General features: G+C 41.6%; 1 protein-coding gene across 1 annotated transcript; it reads right to left on the bottom strand.

The window, feature by feature from the left end:
- Positions 1-10,738: 10,738 nt before the first annotated feature.
- Positions 10,739-16,022, bottom strand: cdca8 (cell division cycle associated 8). The gene is made up of 11 exons (XM_038966058.1): positions 15,931-16,022; positions 15,545-15,636; positions 15,298-15,426; positions 14,506-14,552; positions 14,304-14,379; positions 14,141-14,214; positions 13,847-13,926; positions 13,644-13,739; positions 13,317-13,446; positions 11,956-12,042; positions 10,739-11,325 (listed from the first exon to the last, which is right to left on the bottom strand). The coding sequence occupies exons 2-11, from the start codon at positions 15,630-15,632 to the stop codon at positions 11,290-11,292; spliced, it is 843 nt and encodes a 280-aa protein (XP_038821986.1). The 5' UTR covers positions 15,633-15,636; positions 15,931-16,022; the 3' UTR covers positions 10,739-11,289.
- Between the last annotated feature and the right edge of the window lie 2,912 nt (positions 16,023-18,934).

The following is an 18,934-nucleotide window of genomic DNA, read 5'->3' as shown; positions in this document are numbered from 1 at the left end:
TACTCAATGCCGACACATCTTTCTAGCTGATTTACCATCTTCAGATTAGCCTTAACGTCGGTAGCCCTGCCCCCTGGTAAACAGTGTATGATCGCTGGATGATTCGTTTTAAGTCTAATACTGGGGGTAATGGAGTCACCAATGACTAGGGTTTTCAATTTGTCAGAGCTAATGGTGGGAGGCTTCGGCGTCTCAGACCCCGTAACGGGAGAAGGAGAGACCAGAGAAGGCTCGGCATCTGGTTCCGAGTACTTTACCACACAAGCAACAAGGAAAACTATATTCCACACAATTCCATGAACACAAGGATCTCTTCTGGATGAGCAGTGTCGATGACCAGATAATCTCCTACATTGTATTGTGTGTTCACTGCAATGGATTTAGTCTTGGTGACACATTTTGCTCTGATGGCTTCTCCAAATCTGGCACTTACTGCACGGGCAGAGATTGGAAGTGCATGCAGTGGGACGTCTCTTATGTCCGCACAGTGTGTGGTTGTGTTGTCAAGGAAGTTGTTGTTGGTTTGCTCCCAGCGTTGTCTGAGCTGGTGTCTTTTTGCCAGGGTCTTTGTAATATTTTTGAAGTTTCCCACAACTGCTGAGAGCCTCTTGAAATATTGGTGCTTCACTTCAAATCATATGGTGGACTGGTGGATCAAAGGTCCGTAGGCAAGTAGCAGGCTGGGGTAGTGGACGAGGTAGTGCATCTTTGGGATTGTCTTCCCTGGAAACAGCTCCTGGAAGAGAGCTTGAAATTCAGTGATTTTTTTTTCTTTTTTTTTCTGCCAGACATGGGATCCAGGATCTTCTTAAAACTGGGGCCAAAATGATGTTGGGTATCTCTCGAAGCAGGAGATAGCAATCCCAAGCACTGCCATTTTTTATTTGACTACAAATAATTTGGCGGAGTAAATGGATAAGTGTGCACTCCGGAGAGATGGCCTTTCTTCCTTAGGACTCTCTCGGATAGTGGCGCAGGTTTAGAAGACACATCATCTCGGTTGCCATAAAACAAATTGGCAATCTCATAGTTAATCTGGGCAAGAGTCATTTGCCTCTCTTGAACCAGTTGTTGCAGTACTAGTCTGAGCACTGTGGGTATGATGCCCTCATGAAGGTCATGCATGACGTCCGGTGCAAACAGATAGGTAATTGGAGATGGCACATGATTCAGCTGAGAGAAGCAATAGGCTTTTTGGATGCCATACATCGATGCGTTGTCTGGATTTGCTTCCACAGCCTGCAGATGATACTTGTAGTTGTCTGGGTCACGCATGGTAAATTACTCTTCAGGGATTTTTGAGCAAATGTCCCCCTTGGTAGCCAAGCAGACCGCCGACCAGAGGAAACGTTTTTGCTTAAACATGCAACTGCACGTGCAGGGAGGTTATCTGCTGAAATTGTTGTGATTGTGCCTCTGAAGGTTTTGTTTTCAATATTGCATGAAAACCTCACACCCAGTGTTTCCAATTCCTGGATGTCACGTATCAAAGGCTTGAATACATCTTCGTAATTGGTAACTTGTTTTTGAATAAGGCGGTGATGAACCAATGTGGAGAGGTATATATTTTGGAGTCGGGAAGTATCCTTGTGGTCAAGACTTCCTAATCTAAAGTACACTGTGGTCAATTTGTGCTTGCCTTTTTTAGAACCCAGTGGATTGAACACATCCAATGAATCCACATAGAACTGTAGTCGGAGGCTCAGATTTGTTAGGGTGGGATCTGATTTGACCAACTCACCGTGAGTAAAGTCTTCCAGAATTTCATCATGTGTCTTTTGGTCTTGATTCAAGGTGGCCCGGACCTCTTCATTACTTTTTTTTGCAGTATGCTGACCAATGGGATGTATTGAAATCACATTTACATTACATTTAAGTCATTTAGCAGACGCTCTTATCCAGAGCGACTTACAAGTACATACATTCATACTTTATGTACTGGTCCCCCGTGGGAATCGAACCCACAACCTTGGCGTTGCAAGCGCCATGCTCTACCAACTGAGCCACACGGGACATCACCTTGTTTTATAACCTTCAAGTGGCCTGACCAAAACCAATTCTTTCACACAGTAATGCTCCAGCATTCACTCAGAGCTTATGCATTCCTCAAATACTGCAGAGGTGTTAAGCAAGTCCCTGAGATCGTCATCTTCAGACACATTTGCTTATTTGTAAGGGGAAACCTGAGGGCATCACTGTAGTGTGTCATAAATGTATAAGAAATGGTTCTGAGGTTCTCAACAATGCTATTCTGTACCGTAGTTTGGATGCAGTGTTCTTCCCTGACTTTCTAAATAAGAACACAGATGTTATTTTTCAGACCATCAATTAGCTGCTCAGTGTTGATCTCTGTGGCTCGAACATGTTCAACCTCTGCCAGACTCTCTCCATCGCTCACGTTAAAATGTGGTTCATGCTGGTGATAGATGCCAATATGTGTGAGTAGTCTGGACACAGAGAAAGTATGTTAGTTGCAAAGTGGGCAATTTGAATAGAGTTGGCATTCTTCAGACAGATTGTGAGCCTTGGAACGATGGGATGGAATCCTGGAGATCATAGGTACTCAGCCAATTGGAGACATCATCAAGGGACCAGTCTTCAACAGCCACACTCAAATTCAAGTTGGCACTCAAAGCAGAAGTGAAATGTATTAGTGTTGAGGCTAAAACAAAATATATACCACTCTTTCCAGACAACCACTTGTCCTTCTAATTTGTATTTATGGTTGTTCCATAACGAAACAGCTTGTCAGGAAAGGTGAAGATACCTCTCTTATTTATCTGATGCCATATTTCTTAGTGTGGGACATTATGGGATTCTGCAGTCCCACATTTAAGTGTTGTCTCCGATAATATGATGCTCCAAATGGGACATTTAGTTCTTCTTCCGTGTCAACCCAAATTGGCCTATTAGAGTTCTCAATAAGGAGAGCCTATTTGTGCAGTTTAAGGCTTCTTGATATAATTACATATTAGGGAGCTTTAATCCTCCCTTCTAAATCTTTGCCTGTAATCTAGCTAGGTTAATCCTTGTCCTTTTAATAGTCCAAATAAACTGAGTAATCATATTGTCTATGGTGTTAAAGATGTAGGAAAGTATGGACAGTGGAAACATACTGGTGATGTAATTCAGTTTAGGAGTTTTAACCATCTTTATAACAAGTGGCCTACCCCACAATGAGATTTGTAGTTTATCCCAGTTCTTAAACTGGAGTTGAATTTTCTTCAAATATACAGAATGGAAGAAAGAAACATTTCGCTTCCCATAAGAAACCATGTATCTTCTCACATACAAACATAAGATAAGATTACACCAGACATTCACCATTCAGTTAGAACTGGAAAAGACAAAGGAATTACGCAGAACATACAATATTCACACTGGATTGATTGATTGACTGTAAATGCATTCATTCAACATTGTTGGTATTTGAAAAGACAAGACATCGGACTACCAGAGCCAACAATAATCACACTGTAAATACATTCATTCACCACTCAGTTAGTATTGGAAAAGACAAAGAAATAAAACGGATCCATGGTGAGCTCTAAACATAGTCTTGCTTTGGTCTGAAATACAGAGGACAGAACAGGCCGCCCCAATACACCAACCTGAAAGACATCAATTAGACACAAACACAACATAAACAACATGAGTATTCAATATCAAATGGATCTAACTAATCTGGTCAGTTTTATGTATTCTTCTTTTTGTCAAGTTTAACATAACCTACATTGGGTCGTTTGTGTGCGCGTCTTACCTGTTAGAGAAATGTATCAACCTCCACGATCAGAGCTCACCGCTCCCAAACTCTCCACCACTTAACTGGACAGGGGCAGGATAAGCCAGGGACTGAAGGGAGGGACTTAAGGGAGGAGGATGGAAGGAGATGTTGAGAGAGTGTAGCATGGGTTTAAGTGAGGACAAACATTTCTCAATATGGAATCTAGCTAGCTAAGGTTACAGTAACTTTAACCTCGTACCAACACTTATAAAACAATTACCAGCTAACATTATAGGCTATGTAGCTTGGCTAGCTGATGAAAAACGAAGAGTACATTATGTATTGTTTTTTAGCTATTTGATAGTAGTTTGATGAATTATCTTAGCTAGCGAATAGCTAAGGTTCACTCACCTTTCACGTTGATCCGTTGCAAGTCATCTCTTATCTGTCGCATCTTTCCAACCATCCACTCGCTTCTCGCTTCCAGTTGTCTTTTGACCAACGTTTCTTAATTTGAATTATAAACTGGGTGGTTCGAGCCCTGAATGCTGATTGGCTGACAGCCGCGGTATATCAGACCATATACCACGGGTATGACAAAACCTTTATTTTTAGTGCTCTAATTACGTTGGCCAATATACCATGGCTAAGGGCTAGATCCAAGCATTCCGCGTTGTCGTGTATAAGAACAGCCATTAGCAGTGGTATATTGGCCATATACCACACCTCCTCGTGCCTTATTGCTTAATTATACGCATGATGCCCTTTACTCACGAGCGCACTGCTGGTTCCAAAACGAACCCCTCTATTGACAAGGGTTCTTCAAAGCACCACTTAAGTCTTCAAAGGTTAAAAAACAAACTGATGGCAGAGTATAGGTTCTTAAATTAACCCTAAGGTTCATCTTTTCACCTTAAATGATCCTAAAGGATCCTCCAGGAACCTTTCCTTTTTAGAGTGAAGAGCTGATCGTGGACTACAGGAGACAGATCAGAGAGCACACCCCCATCCACAGACAGGGCCACAGTGGGGATGGTTAAAAGCCTCAAGTTCCTTGGCGTGCACATCACTGAGGACCTGAAATGGTTCCATCACAATCAGCACAACAGCGCCTCTGCTACCTCAGGCGGCTGACGAAATTCGACATGGCCAATAAAACTTCTACAGATGCACCATCGAGAGCATTCTGTCGGGCTGCATCGCTGCTTCGTACAGCATCTGCACCGTCCTCAACCGCATGGCTCTTCAGAGGGTGGTGCGGTCAGCCCAACGCACCATCGGGGGCACGCTGCCTGCCCTCGAGGAAGTCAAGAAGATCATTAAAGACTTCAGCCAACCGGGCCACGGACTGTTCACTCTGCTACCTTCTGGCAGATGGTACAGGTGCATCAGGCTTGGCAACAGCTTCTATCACCAGGCCATCAGAATGTTGAACAGCCATGACTAGCCGTCAACCTGCCCAGTACTCTGTCCTGCACCTTCCTGATTTTTATGCACACATACTCACACACACACAAGCTCACAGACAGCTGCAGTCACATATACACTAACACATGCTTAAGGCCATACTCACAAACACATACACAGCCAACACTGCTGTCCAATGTACAGTATATAGAGACATTAAACACTGGACACTCCTCGTTTTTCACGTTGTATTTATATACTGTATTCTTAACACAGCTCATTCTAATACAGTATATCTACGGCTGTAGGTTGCATTGTTGTTACTGTTTATACACACCCAGTGGTGATTTTAACATGCAAATCTTGGTGTGGGAAAAAAATTATATAATGTTTAGATGCATGCCAGCAAAGCCACTACACAACACAACACTAAACAATACATTAATTGTACTATAACGGTGACAAACGGTACCCACAAACTGGTAGGGCCTACATAAAGCTGTCCCAACAGCAGAGTCCCAACAGCAGTCCCAACATCTTACCACTGCGACACCTGTCTATCAGCGGAGCTTTGTCTGTTCATTCAGCCTCATTTACTGCCTTTAAAAAAAAACATAGCTGATATGGCAGACTTGCTTAAACAAATGTGGGTTTTACTGACAATTTATATGTACAAACTATGGCATAAGGGGACGGCGAGCAGATAAGAGGTTATCTGTAATTTCAATTAAGACAATGAGCGCGCTAGGACAGACTTAGTCAATATAACTATTTGTTCAGCGCTTTTGAAATGTACAGCAACAGATTTCCGAACATGGGCTGTTCTTACAGTATTCTCCCTGTACACCAAGTCAGAACCGTAGGATAAATAAAGGGGGCATATAAGCAGGCAATGAAATCCCTTACAATATTCAATGATTACATCTTAAACAGGCTATAGGCTACATATGTACCACCAAGTCAGAACAGTAAGTTATGAGGGAGGAAAATACCAAATTATTAGGGTGGCACATCGGCAACTAACAGCTTACTACACAACATACACTTAGAATTACTTTCTTAGCTACAGTATACATATCTCCCTGGCATATTACATAATTTATGCAGCAGCATACAAGACATTTTTGGACTCACCTTGCTGTGCTCACTTGAACAGGAAGGTGGCGCGGCGGTCCTTTGTAGGCACATTTTGGTTCCAAAGTCTGGCATTCTCTAGATTTATGGTGCTTTCAAGACAACTGGGAACTCGGAAAAAAACAAGGTCGAATCATGATGACGTCAGTGATCTTAGGGTCGAAGCTCTAGAAAGATGCTCGAGTTCCCGACTTGCAATTCCGAGTTGGATGATCGTTCAAAACTTATTTTCCCAGTCTGAGCTAGTTTTTTCCCCCCAGAGTTCCCAGTTGTCTTGAACTCAATGAAGTCAGATTTCCCAGTTACGAGTTAAGTTGAGTACAAATCATGCTTCATTGACAGCATGACCAATGTTGAATGTTTATCCTTTTAAACTTGGAAAAGAGACCATTAAACCCAGACTTGGGACCACACAGTCACTCCACTGAATAACAGGCTAGTGATTGCTTTGCAATGCTTGCAGTTAGCCACTGATTCCTTCCAAACCACTCATTGTTGAATTTGCAATTTCCTACTTGTTGTGTAACGTTTATGTCCAATGGCCGATGAGCACCGATACGTTTTATCTATAATTTCTCTTCCTATGACAAGGATTAAATAGCATTTACCAGTAGATTGTCGACTTGATTCGTGATGACGACTGCTACCTAAAATTTTGAAAGTATGATGATGACAGTCCAATCAAAGCTACTGTAGATTTGAAGTAATTTTATCTGTGGCCAATGACCTTGAGACTTATTGGACGGGCACTTCTAATGTAACTCTGTCAGCACCCAAGGGGCTTGAATTTTCAAGTGTCCCCATGAGTGACAGAACACTGAGTCAATAACGGCGCAACTAGAGAACATTACCCAATCACAGCACAACTAGAGAACATTACCAGCCCCTACGCTCAGTATTCTCCGCTGGCTGCCCCATCACCACAGAAAGCACTGAGCTAGGCGGAGCTGCCTTATTAAAGAAAGCAAAAAAGATACCAAGTTTGTATGTGGCTTTATTAACTCAATGATTATATGTATATATATATTATTTATTTTTTTACATTGTTTGTACACTGATATATTACATGTATTAATGTCAAAAATAACATGGAAAAGATGGCAAACCCCCTGTTTATTTATTTATTTATTGCTAAAAAGGTGGGGCTCAAAATGACGGGTGGCCACTGTACACACCGCATATTTACATGTATATACTGGATTCTACTGCTGTACGTACTGTATCATTCTTAGGATATGTTTTCAGTGTATATACACAGATTGCATTTGGATTACTGATACTGTTTTTTTTGGGGGGGGGGTTGTTAATTGGATTCATTTAAATGTCTTTTTTCTTTTCTTTTTTTATACGTGTGTGCTTGTTTGACATGTTACTGCACTGTTAAGCTCCAGTAACACAAGCATTTCCCTGCACCCGCTGTAACATCTACTGCACCCGCTGTAACATCTACTGTACCCGCTGTAACATCTACTGCACCCGCTGTAACATCTACTGTACCCGCTGTAACATCTACTGCACCCGCTGTAACATCTACTGCACCCGCTGTAACATCTACTGTACCCGCTGTAACATCTACTGCACCCGCTGTAACATCTACTGCACCCGCTGTAACATCTACTGTACCCGCTGTAACATCTACTGCACCCGCTGTAACATCTACTGCACCCGCTGTAACATCTACTGTACCCGCTGTAACATCTACTGCACCCGCTGTAACATCTACTGCACCCGCTGTAACATCTACTGTACCCGCTGTAACATCTAAACTGTGCACACGACCAATAAACTTTCATTTGATTTTGAATATGGAGGAACAGTAAGATATTCTTGTTCATGCGAGCTTTATTCCAGCCCAGCGCTAACACCTGCTTCATGATCATTGAATACCTTGAATACATCAAAAGCTTGCACACAGTACGGGCCCGTAATCAAGCTTATTAAAATGGCTCCTCCTCCTCCTCAAACCCCATGCACTGATTGGCCAGGACAAGTCAACAAGTAAGGAGAGAGAAGCAAAAAAGAGGAAAGAGCCACAGAGAGATTGAAAGAAAGAGCGAGTGAACAACAAAAAAAGAGGGAGAGAAGAGGAAGCGACGTAAAGACTTGAGTGACTCCCAGCTGTGCATCGGTAAGGGCCGCTCTCTCTCGCCTCCCTCAGAAGATGAAAGAGTCCACCTCTAAGCCAGTGTGAAGGGGAAACTTCCCCCAGTACTAAAGTTGCTCCAGCTCTTTGGTTGAAAGGAAGCGTGCCGGAGCTCAAATCGGCTTTGAGAAATTAATCCCTGTATTGTGGCTGGGGCATAAATAAACAGGGGACAGTGAGGGGACCTGGGAGTGTGCATGTGTGTACAGTGAGCTAAGGGACAACGGGGCTATTCTAGGTGAAAGTGTGCACGCACACTTGCTCACTGGCGAGGATAGACGTGTTGAGGCTTTTTGTGTGTGTGTGTGTGTGAGAGTAAGTAAGTGGGAAAGCTAGAGAAGGGGTATACGGTTAAAATGAAGGAAATGAGGCAGAGAAAAGGCTGAACAATCCTCCCGTGTACTGGGAGAAAAGAGCAAGAACTTCACTTATTCCTAGAACACGCTCTTTATTCCGTTCACGGCTCTACGTCTTTCTCGCGCTCTTTAGCACAGGTACAGCATATAACAAACAGTCATTATGGCCTGTAATGCTCGGATCTGGCCTTGATATGATCATAAATCCCTCATTCACTCACGCTTCCTGATGGAAGAGACTTCATTATCACCAAATCCCCTCTCTCTCTCCATCCACTGAGAGGTGCACAAGTTCAGTCCCGCTAAATCACAGCTTTCCGTTGAGCTCAGATGAAACTGCGTGACCGCCATGTGGCTGGGAGCTCCCCTCCCTCTCCTTAGTTCTCGCTCTGTTTGTCTCAGCCTGACTGAAGAGTCAGACAATCTTCACCTTGGATCTATGCTTGTGTAGTAGTTCTCTCTATCGCTTTATTTTCCCCAGTACACCCATCTCAGTCATTATCTCCATGCCTTTGTCACCATGTTTCATCTCTCCCATCTGCCTTATCTCCCATTCATCCCTCTCTCCCAGTGCCAGGAAACAAGCAAAGACCCACCATTCCGCTCATTCTCTCTACTCTGTTTTTACCATCAAATGTACTTCCTCATCATTGGGTGATCTGTGTCTCATCCTGACAGATAGGAGATTTAAAGAAGGGCCATCCAACGGTGTTTTTGTGCTCAATCCCACTCAGCGAAACAGCAGTGGAGAATGATGTTAAACTGACATGGATAATTTGACCTTTTGGTGTTCGGGATGGAGGGTATTTGTTTGATTGACAGGAGGGAGTCATGGCTGGGCTTAACACCAGGGACAGCAACTGTTTTAGAAAGGGTCCATATAGCAGTAGGACACTGCCTCCTTGTGGTGGAATTTTGTATTACTCACATTGCACACAAAATGTGTTCTGTACGCAATGTCTTGAACTGCCTACATTTAAACAACAAATACCAAATCTAAACCCTAACAAAGGGGTGGTGCAATATGGGTAATTGTTGTGCCAAAAGCCACACAGAAAGTTCCAGGGAAAGTTATGGCTAGTTATTTAAACATTAATTTAGCAATTTATCTACTAATTTCAACATTTTGATCATGAACCAAGCCTAAAACCTACCTACCATTATGCAATTTATATTGCTATGAATTGGGATGTTTCATCAGTTCCTGCTTTTGGTCTTATTTTTTTGTACAAGAGGATATCTGATGTTTTGGATTGTCACTCATCTACGTTTCAACTCCCCATTGAGTAACTTAATTTAACAATGGTTCCCGTACATTTAGTTTTTCATTCTACAAAGAACTGGAGTTGTTTCTTGAACATCTTCCTCTGATTTTCCCCCAACTAAATTACCATTAAAATAAGTGCAGTGAGTTTGACAACGCGGCAGATTGAATCCCTGCTATGGTGGTATAAGAGTTGTTTTTTTTAAGCAGTCTGGCAACCCACACATTAATCAAGCTTCTACAAGCCCATATTTTTGTAACTCCGTGGCAGGGCTCCTTCTGCTGTGACCAGTGTGACAGCCAGAGTTAATGGAAACATCTGAAGCCATAGCTCATTGTCTACTGTACACTTTAAACATCCAAATACAATGCATCTCGTGGAACATAATCCTGTCAAACTGATACTTAGCGACAAATTGAATTCCAGGGGAACTTGATTTACCTGGAGTCTTCATGAATAATGCACACTCCAGAAACACAAATGAGCAGGTGTCTCAGGGAATCTAAGCAGGCAAACAGTATTGTCTAGTTGTCTGATTACAGCATGTTGAAGCGATGATGACAATGGGAAAACATGAAAAGGTGGTTGTATTTCTGTACTGTATCACCAGTACGACCCCAGGATCTTCATCTAGGCTACAAAGAACCACCCCAAACATCAAGCAGTGGTTCCCCAACTTCCACCACACAAATAAAAGACATTCACCAGAGAGAGTTGAAAGAGTTTACTTTGAGAAAAGTAAACAAAATGGCATATTTACATTAAAAACAAAAGTATTGTCAAATTTCACTGAATAAATCTAAAATGCATGGACCTCGAACATTTCCTCATCCACACGGTACAGTACAAGTTGAACTGGCACACCTCAACCACAAGAGGGCAGACAAAGTGTTATTGATGAGAAGAAAGCATGCAGCATATCCTTCTCTTTCACTCACAGGGCACACAAGTAACTTTCAAACATGTTAGACTATTTGAGGGGAAGTGTAGTTAGGGTTTATTAATGTCGCTCATTAAATCTTGACATTTTATATGGAAGACTGCATCCCTGAAAAATAACCTGTTCCAAGTTTAGTCTCGCGTGCTTGGCATCCATTTTAAAACATTTAAACCATAACAACAAAGACCGCTAAGATAACTACACAAAAGCAGACTTGACAGCTATTAACAACTATCTATTAAAAGAGAAATATACAGAGACATTTTTGGGGGGGGTGGGGTGGTTCTTGTACAAAAAAAAAAAGACAGGAGGTGAAGAGGTCATTCGGAGGATTCACACAGTGTTGTGAGGCGGTTCTGTGGAGAGAGAAGTGAACGTGAGTTATGGTAACGGATACTGTTTACACAGGTTTGACAAAGAAATCCACTTCAAAACTGCTCAATAAACATGATGGATGTGTTCTGAAAGAAGACTGGTGGAGGATTATAATATATACCGCATTATAAAAACCATACAATGTGCAATTCACATTTTTTATAACAAAATGCATACCATTTACAGTACTGAAAGATGGCATGGCGTTATATTCAGGGTTGTCCTGAACAAAATGAGCACATACTGTGAGGAGAAGTTGCCATGAAAGATATACCTGAATACACACATAACTCCCGTTTGGGCCAACCAAAATGACAATGCTTTTCTCTAAAGTGCCTTGTGAAAGCTCAACATTCGCTCTTATTTTGACACGTAGCTAGTCATGTTGGCAGAAGAATAAGCTTTCAAATGGCACACCCCGATCCAGATATGTAAATGGACCGTTGATGTGCAAATGTAATCTTTACTGTACATCATTTGGAGATTTCTCCATAACCTGTTCGCTTTCAACTGCTATTACGGTTACGCATAATGCATCCCTTTTTCTTCTGTTAGAAGCAGGACATATGGATATGGCCATATTGTATAGTTCTATTTGGTGAAGACCATACCTGAAGCAGACGGATGCTCCTCATGGCTGTCTCATCCAGCTGTCCCAGGTCCACAGTGTCCATCTGACTGGCCAGCAGCTGAATGCACTGGAACCAAAAATACTCAGGTCAGCAGAGGAACTTTATCTTAACACACAGGAAATGTGCCAATCAATCATGTCGACAAGTACTTAAAAAAAATATATATTTTTTAAAGATATATAAAAAATAAAATAAAAACACACGCCTTTAAATTAGTGGATTCGGCTATTTCAGACACACCCGTTGCTGACAGGTGTATAAAACTGAGCACACAGCCATGCAATCTCCATAGACAAATGTTGTCAGTAGAATGGCCTTCCTGAAGAGGTCAGTGACGAACAACATGGCTCCGTCATAGGATGCCACCTTTCCAACAAGTCAGTTTGTCAAATTTCTGCCCTGCTAGAGCTGTCCCGGTCAACTGTAGGTGCTGTTATTGTGAAGTGGAAACATCTAGGAGCAAAAACGGCTCAGCCACAAAGTGGTAGACCACACAGCTCACAGAACGGGACCACCGAGTGCTGAAGCATGTAAAAATTGTCTGTCCTCAGTTGAAAAACTCACTACAGAGTTCCAAACTGCCTCTGGAAGCAACGTCAGCACAAGAACAGTTCGCCGGGAGCTTCATGAAATGGGTTTCCATGGCCGAGTAACCGCACACAAGCCTAAGATCACAATGCGCAATGCCAAGCGTCGGCTGGAGTGGTGTAAAGCTCGCCCAACAACAGAGCTCGACCTCACTAATGCTCTAATGATCTTGAAACTCTCGACCCGCTCCACTACAGCCCCGTCAATGTGAATGAGGGTGTGTTCGGACCTCCTTTTCCAGTAGTCCACGATCAGCTCCTTTGTCTTGATCAAGTTGAGGGAGAGGTTGTTGTCCTGGCACCACACTGCTAGGTCTCTGACCTCCTCCCTATAGGCTGTCTCCATCTTTTGCCAATATCAGTTATTTTTAAGTCTTGGTTGCAATAGTATTTTGTTTTTTTCCTTAGAGATTGTCAGTTGGATAGGTTCTCTGCAAGGTTTTGTATATCTTAACTAACATATGAGTATCTTTTTCTGACTCAAATATGATTCCCTCAGCATTGTGCTGATGACAATTCTTTCAGGTTGAAATTTCATGATATAGAACTTAAGTTGCATATATTTGAAAATGTCTACATTGGTCAATCCAAAATAGTTTTTTTCTTGAATTATGTCATGGAAATAATTGTACACATGTAACATAAACAGTCAGAGGGGTTAGTGAGGGTATTTAGCCAAGTCAGATAGTCGTGCATACTGTTCAGTAAGGATCAGTCTAAAAATGGAAGGCTGATTGATGGTAGTCTGCTTACCTCTCCATTACCCACAGGGACATTGATGACGATATCATTACCGCCTCCTGAGATGGGGGAGCCGTTGACCGAGATACTGTAAACCCTCTCCTTGTGGCGGGGTATCCTCACCGCTGGTGTCTTGGGAAGCCTGGGATATATGATGACAACAAGTCAAGCAGTGTCCACTAGCACAGTGGTACCCAATGTTGCTTTGAGGGCCTGTGTGTCCCCCAACTGGAACATTTTACTAGGCAAAAGACTGTATAGACCGTTCTCTAACAACAACCAGGTTTAGGCAAAAATTGTCACGGACAAGCCGCAGAACATTCCCTACAGCCACTTTACCTGGAGTCGAAGCGTGGTGTGATGAGAGGGGTAGGGCCCATGAGGGAACTGTCCAACATGTTCCTGGAAGGAGTGACCAGTGGCTTCCTACTGGACCTGAACACAAGTGGCAAATTAATATCAGCAAGTCATTTGCGTACATCCATAAAACACACACTAACACATGCTAAAATATTTGCAGATTCCGGCTGAAAGGGTGTTACTTTCTGATGGACGAGTTCCGCTTGTTGACTGACAGTGCTTTGGCTCTCTTCGACGTTGGAGGTTTCCTAGTTGATTTACCCTGAGAAATAGAGAAGAAATAGGCCATGAGGCAACAGCGCAAGTCTTCAGCTTGAGCTAGACATGGGCTTGGTACTAATAATGACTTGGGCTATAATTTGGAATAAAATGCAAAATGCCTAAAAGAAAGGAGGCTATTGAGGACTACATTGAGTCTTTGAAACTAAACACACGGTAAGTCTCCCTAACCGTGCCAAAAAAAATACAGCACTAACCTTCTTCCCTGTGGCCGTAATAGTGTTCTCCTCATCCTCTGAACTTGTCCTGGCTCCACCCTTTTTCAACATTGCTGCAGAGGGGAGCAGAGTAACTTTAACATCCAGTGGGATTCAAAGGAGACACATAACCTATAACAACTGGTATATAGCAAATACTTACCTTTTTGAACAGTCTTAGGGGGAATAGTATGGACTTCAGCCATAACGCTCTCCACTTGGGCAGCCTCCTCTACTTTCTGGAAGTAGACAAATAAGAGTGAAGAGCGACTCTGGCTGGGTGGCATTTTCTGTGGTGTCAAAGCCATGGCCTGACTTAAAACCAACAGTTTATGAAATATTCTATTTTAATTTAGAAAACCCACCTTGGCATCCTCCACTGGTGACACGGGTGACTTTGGTTTCTCTGACCCTGAAGGGATGAAGGAGAAGTGTCAGTTTGTCAGATAAAACATATCTCGAACCCACCTTTCGCCAAATAAAAATGTTATCATATTTTATGTCACATGCGCCGAATACAACCGGTGTAGACCTTACCGTGAAATGCTTACTTAAGCCCTAAACCAACGATGCAGTTAAGAAAAATAAGTACAAATATTTACACATTTTTACCCAAAAAAAGTCGGGCAAAAAAAGTTACAATAAAATAAATAACGAGTGAGGCTATATACAGGGGGTACCGGAACAGAGTCAATGTACAGGTTAGTCAAGGTAATATGTACATGTAGGTAGAGGGGTAAATGCATAGATAAACAGTGAGTGGGGCAGCAGGTAGCCTAGTGGTTAGAGTTTTGGCCCAGTTACCGAAAGGTTGCTAGATCGAATCCCCGAGCTGACAAGGTAAAAATCTGTCGTTCTGCCCCTGAATAAGGCAGTTAAACCCACTGTTCCTAGGCCGTCATTGTAAATACCATTGTTCTTAAATGACTTCTAGTTTATTTGTTTTTTTATTAAATTAAAAAGCAGCAGCACAAAAGGGGAGGGGTCAATGCAAATAGTCCGGGTAGACATTTGATTAACTGTTCAACAGTCTTATGGCTTGCGGGTAGAAGCTGTTGAGCCTTTTGGACCTAGAATTGGCGCTCCGGTACCGCTTGCTGTGCGGTAGCTGAGAGAACAGTCCGGTGCATGCTTCTTCACTTAGCCAGCTAACTTACCACAATGCTCAAGCCAGTTCATCTGTCTCACTGCCTTCGGCAGCTTGATCACAGCCATGTTGTAGAAGTTGTCTGCATCTTTCAGGAGGCTGTTTGTCTTCTCCTTCAACCTTTCAACTACGGTTTTAACTGCAAAGACAACGTGTGATTGGATAAGTTACACCAAAGTGAATTCACAAACGTTTTCTGTTCATATAACGTTAATGGCTAGCAGCCAACTTGCATCTACATGTTTTGTCATCCATACCCTCACTGTCGAAATCTTCGAGAAAAGCCTCCAATTTGTCCAACTTGGGGTTTTTACGTTGTTTGGTCGTCCTCTTTGGTCGTCCCATGACTCTGTACATTGGTAACGTACACTAAATTAGTAATCGTGCTTGGGCTTGCAAAACAGGTAAAATGTTGCTAGTAGTAGCACTAACTAGTTACTGTTAGTTAGCCCTTTTCCAGAAATGTTGTTAGCTAGGCTACATGAACGTTAGCTAGCCATGCATCGCTAACGTTAGTAGTTAGCCAGATTGAAGCTACTCCGTTTAAAAAATTACTGTTTCACTTCAGATTTGAAATACATACAATGCAATGTTAATCTAAACATTGAGATTGTTTGACAAATATAATTTCATTATGATTTACCTGGCGATGTTTTCTTTATGTTCAAGTTAGCGAGTTAATCCTGCTGCTCCCTCTCTTTCCAGTTGGCGAAATTTTCAAATTTACACGCAGACGCAGAAAATGCCGGAGATCAGCCAATAAGGATACGCTTTTGCTAGGCGTCATTATTTTACATATAATTTCGAAGAACGTCCATGTTTACGTCACTTGTCCTGAATGTAAACTAGGAGGCCTGCGTTATTGTCGCTTTACCAAGTATTGAAAAAAAAAAAGTAAGCTTGGAGAACAATCAAGACATTATGGAATTCAGTGTTGGCTGAATGCAAGCCTTTAATGGTTTCACTTGGAAACCAAGTGAAACCATTAAAATAGAAGGGCGTTTCAAAAGACCCAAATCGCCTACACCTCTCTTCACACCTTTCCTGATCTGCACCAGCGTCTTTCTTCACTTCAAGCTCCTACAGGCAGTGGACAAAATGTAAGATACATGATAGCTCACTCCATAAACTCATGAAAGAGCTTGAAAACATGTTGTAACCACAGATGACCCTCTTATTTCTAACAGGTGTTATCTCCAGTCTGTGCGAGATGCTATCAGTAATCAGGTGTCTGGTGCGTTCCTGTTGTATAAGCAGAATATAGACACCCTTGCTATATAGACACCCAGAGATCTGCAGTCGCTCCATCCGACGCTGACATGTTGGAGTGGCTTCAGGATGCGGGGCGTTACTATCGTCAACAGTTTCCTTTCTGTGTCACTGTATTACTGTACCATTACTAAGGATGCACAATACATTGTCATTGTGAGCATGCCACTAGACTGCATACTGCCGAGGAAGGCTTGATGCTTAAACGCGTCACTTCAGTTTGTGGCATTATAAATCTTGAAATCTACCATTTGGTAAAGGTTGTCATATTGTTGATTTGTGTGAGAAAGACACTGTGGGCTGATGACCTCTCCCTTCTGGAAACTGCTCCCAAGAGTGCCTTCAAAAAGTATTCACACCCCTTGAATTTTTGCCGATTTTGTAGTTAAAGTGGGATTAAAATGGATTTAATTGTAATTTTTGTCAACGATCTACACAAAATACTCTGTCAAAGTGGAAGACTTTATGAAAAATAAAACACTAATATATCTTGATTAGATAAGTATTCACATCCTGAGTCAATACAATGAATGAATGACATTTTATTTTCGTGCCAAATCGCCAATTGGCAACCCATCCCTTATGGGATTAATTGACACATTAACAAATACTATAATAATTCACTGTGATAATTAAATGATCATTCTTCTTCCGGCGTTCTCTGCATTGCGCATCACATAAAGAGTGAAAAAAATACAATATATCAATACATAATAGTCAATAAGGTTATCCAAACAATAATTACATCCCTAGAGCAGTACAATAATACACATACATACAGTTGAAGTCGGAACTCTCACCATACACGCCTACCATCTCACTTCACAGGGTTCCCAGCCCATGTCCCCTGTTATTTCAGGTATAGTTGCAAACTTGTGTACACCTCAAAAGTAACGTACTGCTCTGGTATGAACATGTTCATTTTTAAAATACCTCTTAGCAGCCCACACTCCTGCTGAATAGTCCAGAACAGGACACACACGTCTGATACAGTTTGGAGTACGTGGCATAACCAATATCTTTTGAGTTTTTTTGTTTGTCCTATAACTCCCCCAAGAGCTCTACTTGCTGAGTCGGCCAGGGCAGATGTTCCATATAGAAAGGTAATAGGTTCATCAATAAAAAGACCCAAATATTTATGAATGCTAGTAAACTTCAGAAAGTCTTCACCAAAACAAAACTGAAAAACACTTCTCTTAGTGGTGGTTTTCTAAAAGTCATTATCTGTGTTTTTGTCTGGTTAATCATTTACATCTCGCCCATCTTTTACACCAATTGACTGCACATAATAACATGTTCTGCAGGTCTTGTTCATTTTCTGCCATCAAAATAATATCATCAGCATATAAAATGGTACTTAACATTTCATCATATCTTACTCCAATATTTAACTGTTTAGTTTATGTTGCCAAATCATTTATAAACAAAGCAGACAGTCGATGATAAGGTGTCTCCTTGTTTTACGCCCGAGGGTGTGGGAAACCAATCTGTATGATATTCATTAACACGCACACAAGCAATTAGTACTTTGTAAAGAGACTAGATTGCTTGATAAAATTTCCCATCAATCCCTTGTCTTTAACAAACTATAGGCTAAAAGATCCCTATTTGCAAAATCAAAAGCTTTCTGGAAATCAATTAAACATGCCAAAGTAGGCTTCTCTTCATGTAATCTATTTATTGTACAGACCGAGAAGATATGATCTATACAGGCTCTGGATTTACGAAAACCCTTTTGTTCTTCCACCAGAATGTTTTGGTCCTCCAGAAAATGTAATTAGCCTATTGTTGAGGATGGATGAATATAATTTATAAACCGTACTTAATAAACGTATGCCTCTATAGTTCAGTGGCACTCTAGGGTCGTTTTTTTGAAGATTTGGGAATGGGATTCACTATAGACTTATACCAAGTGGATGGCATTATACTGTACTCAAAACACATTTGGAGCAAATCATATAGGACGTCAATTAATTTAATTAATTAATTAAATTAAAATCTCATCAGGCAGTTCATCAATACCAAACGCTTTCCCATTTTTTGCAGCGTCAATCACCTTCTTAACTTCTGCCACAGACAGCTCCTCATTTAAATACGGGTTGCATACAGTTGAAGTCGGAAGTTTACATACACTTAGGTTGGAGTCATTAAAACTCGTTTTTCAACCACTCCATGAATTTCCTGTTAACAAACTATAGTTTTGGCAAGTCGGTTAGGACATCTACTTTGTGCATGACACAAGTCATTTTTCCAACAATTGTTTACAGACAGATTATTTCACTTAGAATTCACTGTATCACAATTCCAGTGGGTCAGAAGTTTACATACACTAAGTTGACTGTGCCTTTAAACAGCTTGGAAAATTCCAGAAAATTATG

This window comes from Salvelinus namaycush, chromosome 27, assembly GCF_016432855.1.
Source record: "Salvelinus namaycush isolate Seneca chromosome 27, SaNama_1.0, whole genome shotgun sequence".
Classification (NCBI taxonomy): Eukaryota; Metazoa; Chordata; class Actinopteri; order Salmoniformes; family Salmonidae; genus Salvelinus; species Salvelinus namaycush.
Note: the sequence above shows the minus strand (reverse complement) of the source record. Positions and strands in the feature narration are given on the sequence as shown.

Bases quoted from the DNA above. Each gene is read 5' to 3' on its own strand.
- cdca8 (XM_038966058.1), bottom strand. From the start codon at position 15,632: ATGGGACGACCAAAGAGGACGACCAAACAACGTAAAAACCCCAAGTTG. The intron at 14,215-14,303 runs GTAAGTATTTGC...TCCCCTCTGCAG, and splicing joins CCCTAAGACTGTTCAAAAAG to CAATGTTGAAAAAGGGTGGA. The intron at 13,927-14,140 runs GTTAGTGCTGTA...TCTATTTCTCAG, and splicing joins TTACGGCCACAGGGAAGAAG to GGTAAATCAACTAGGAAACC.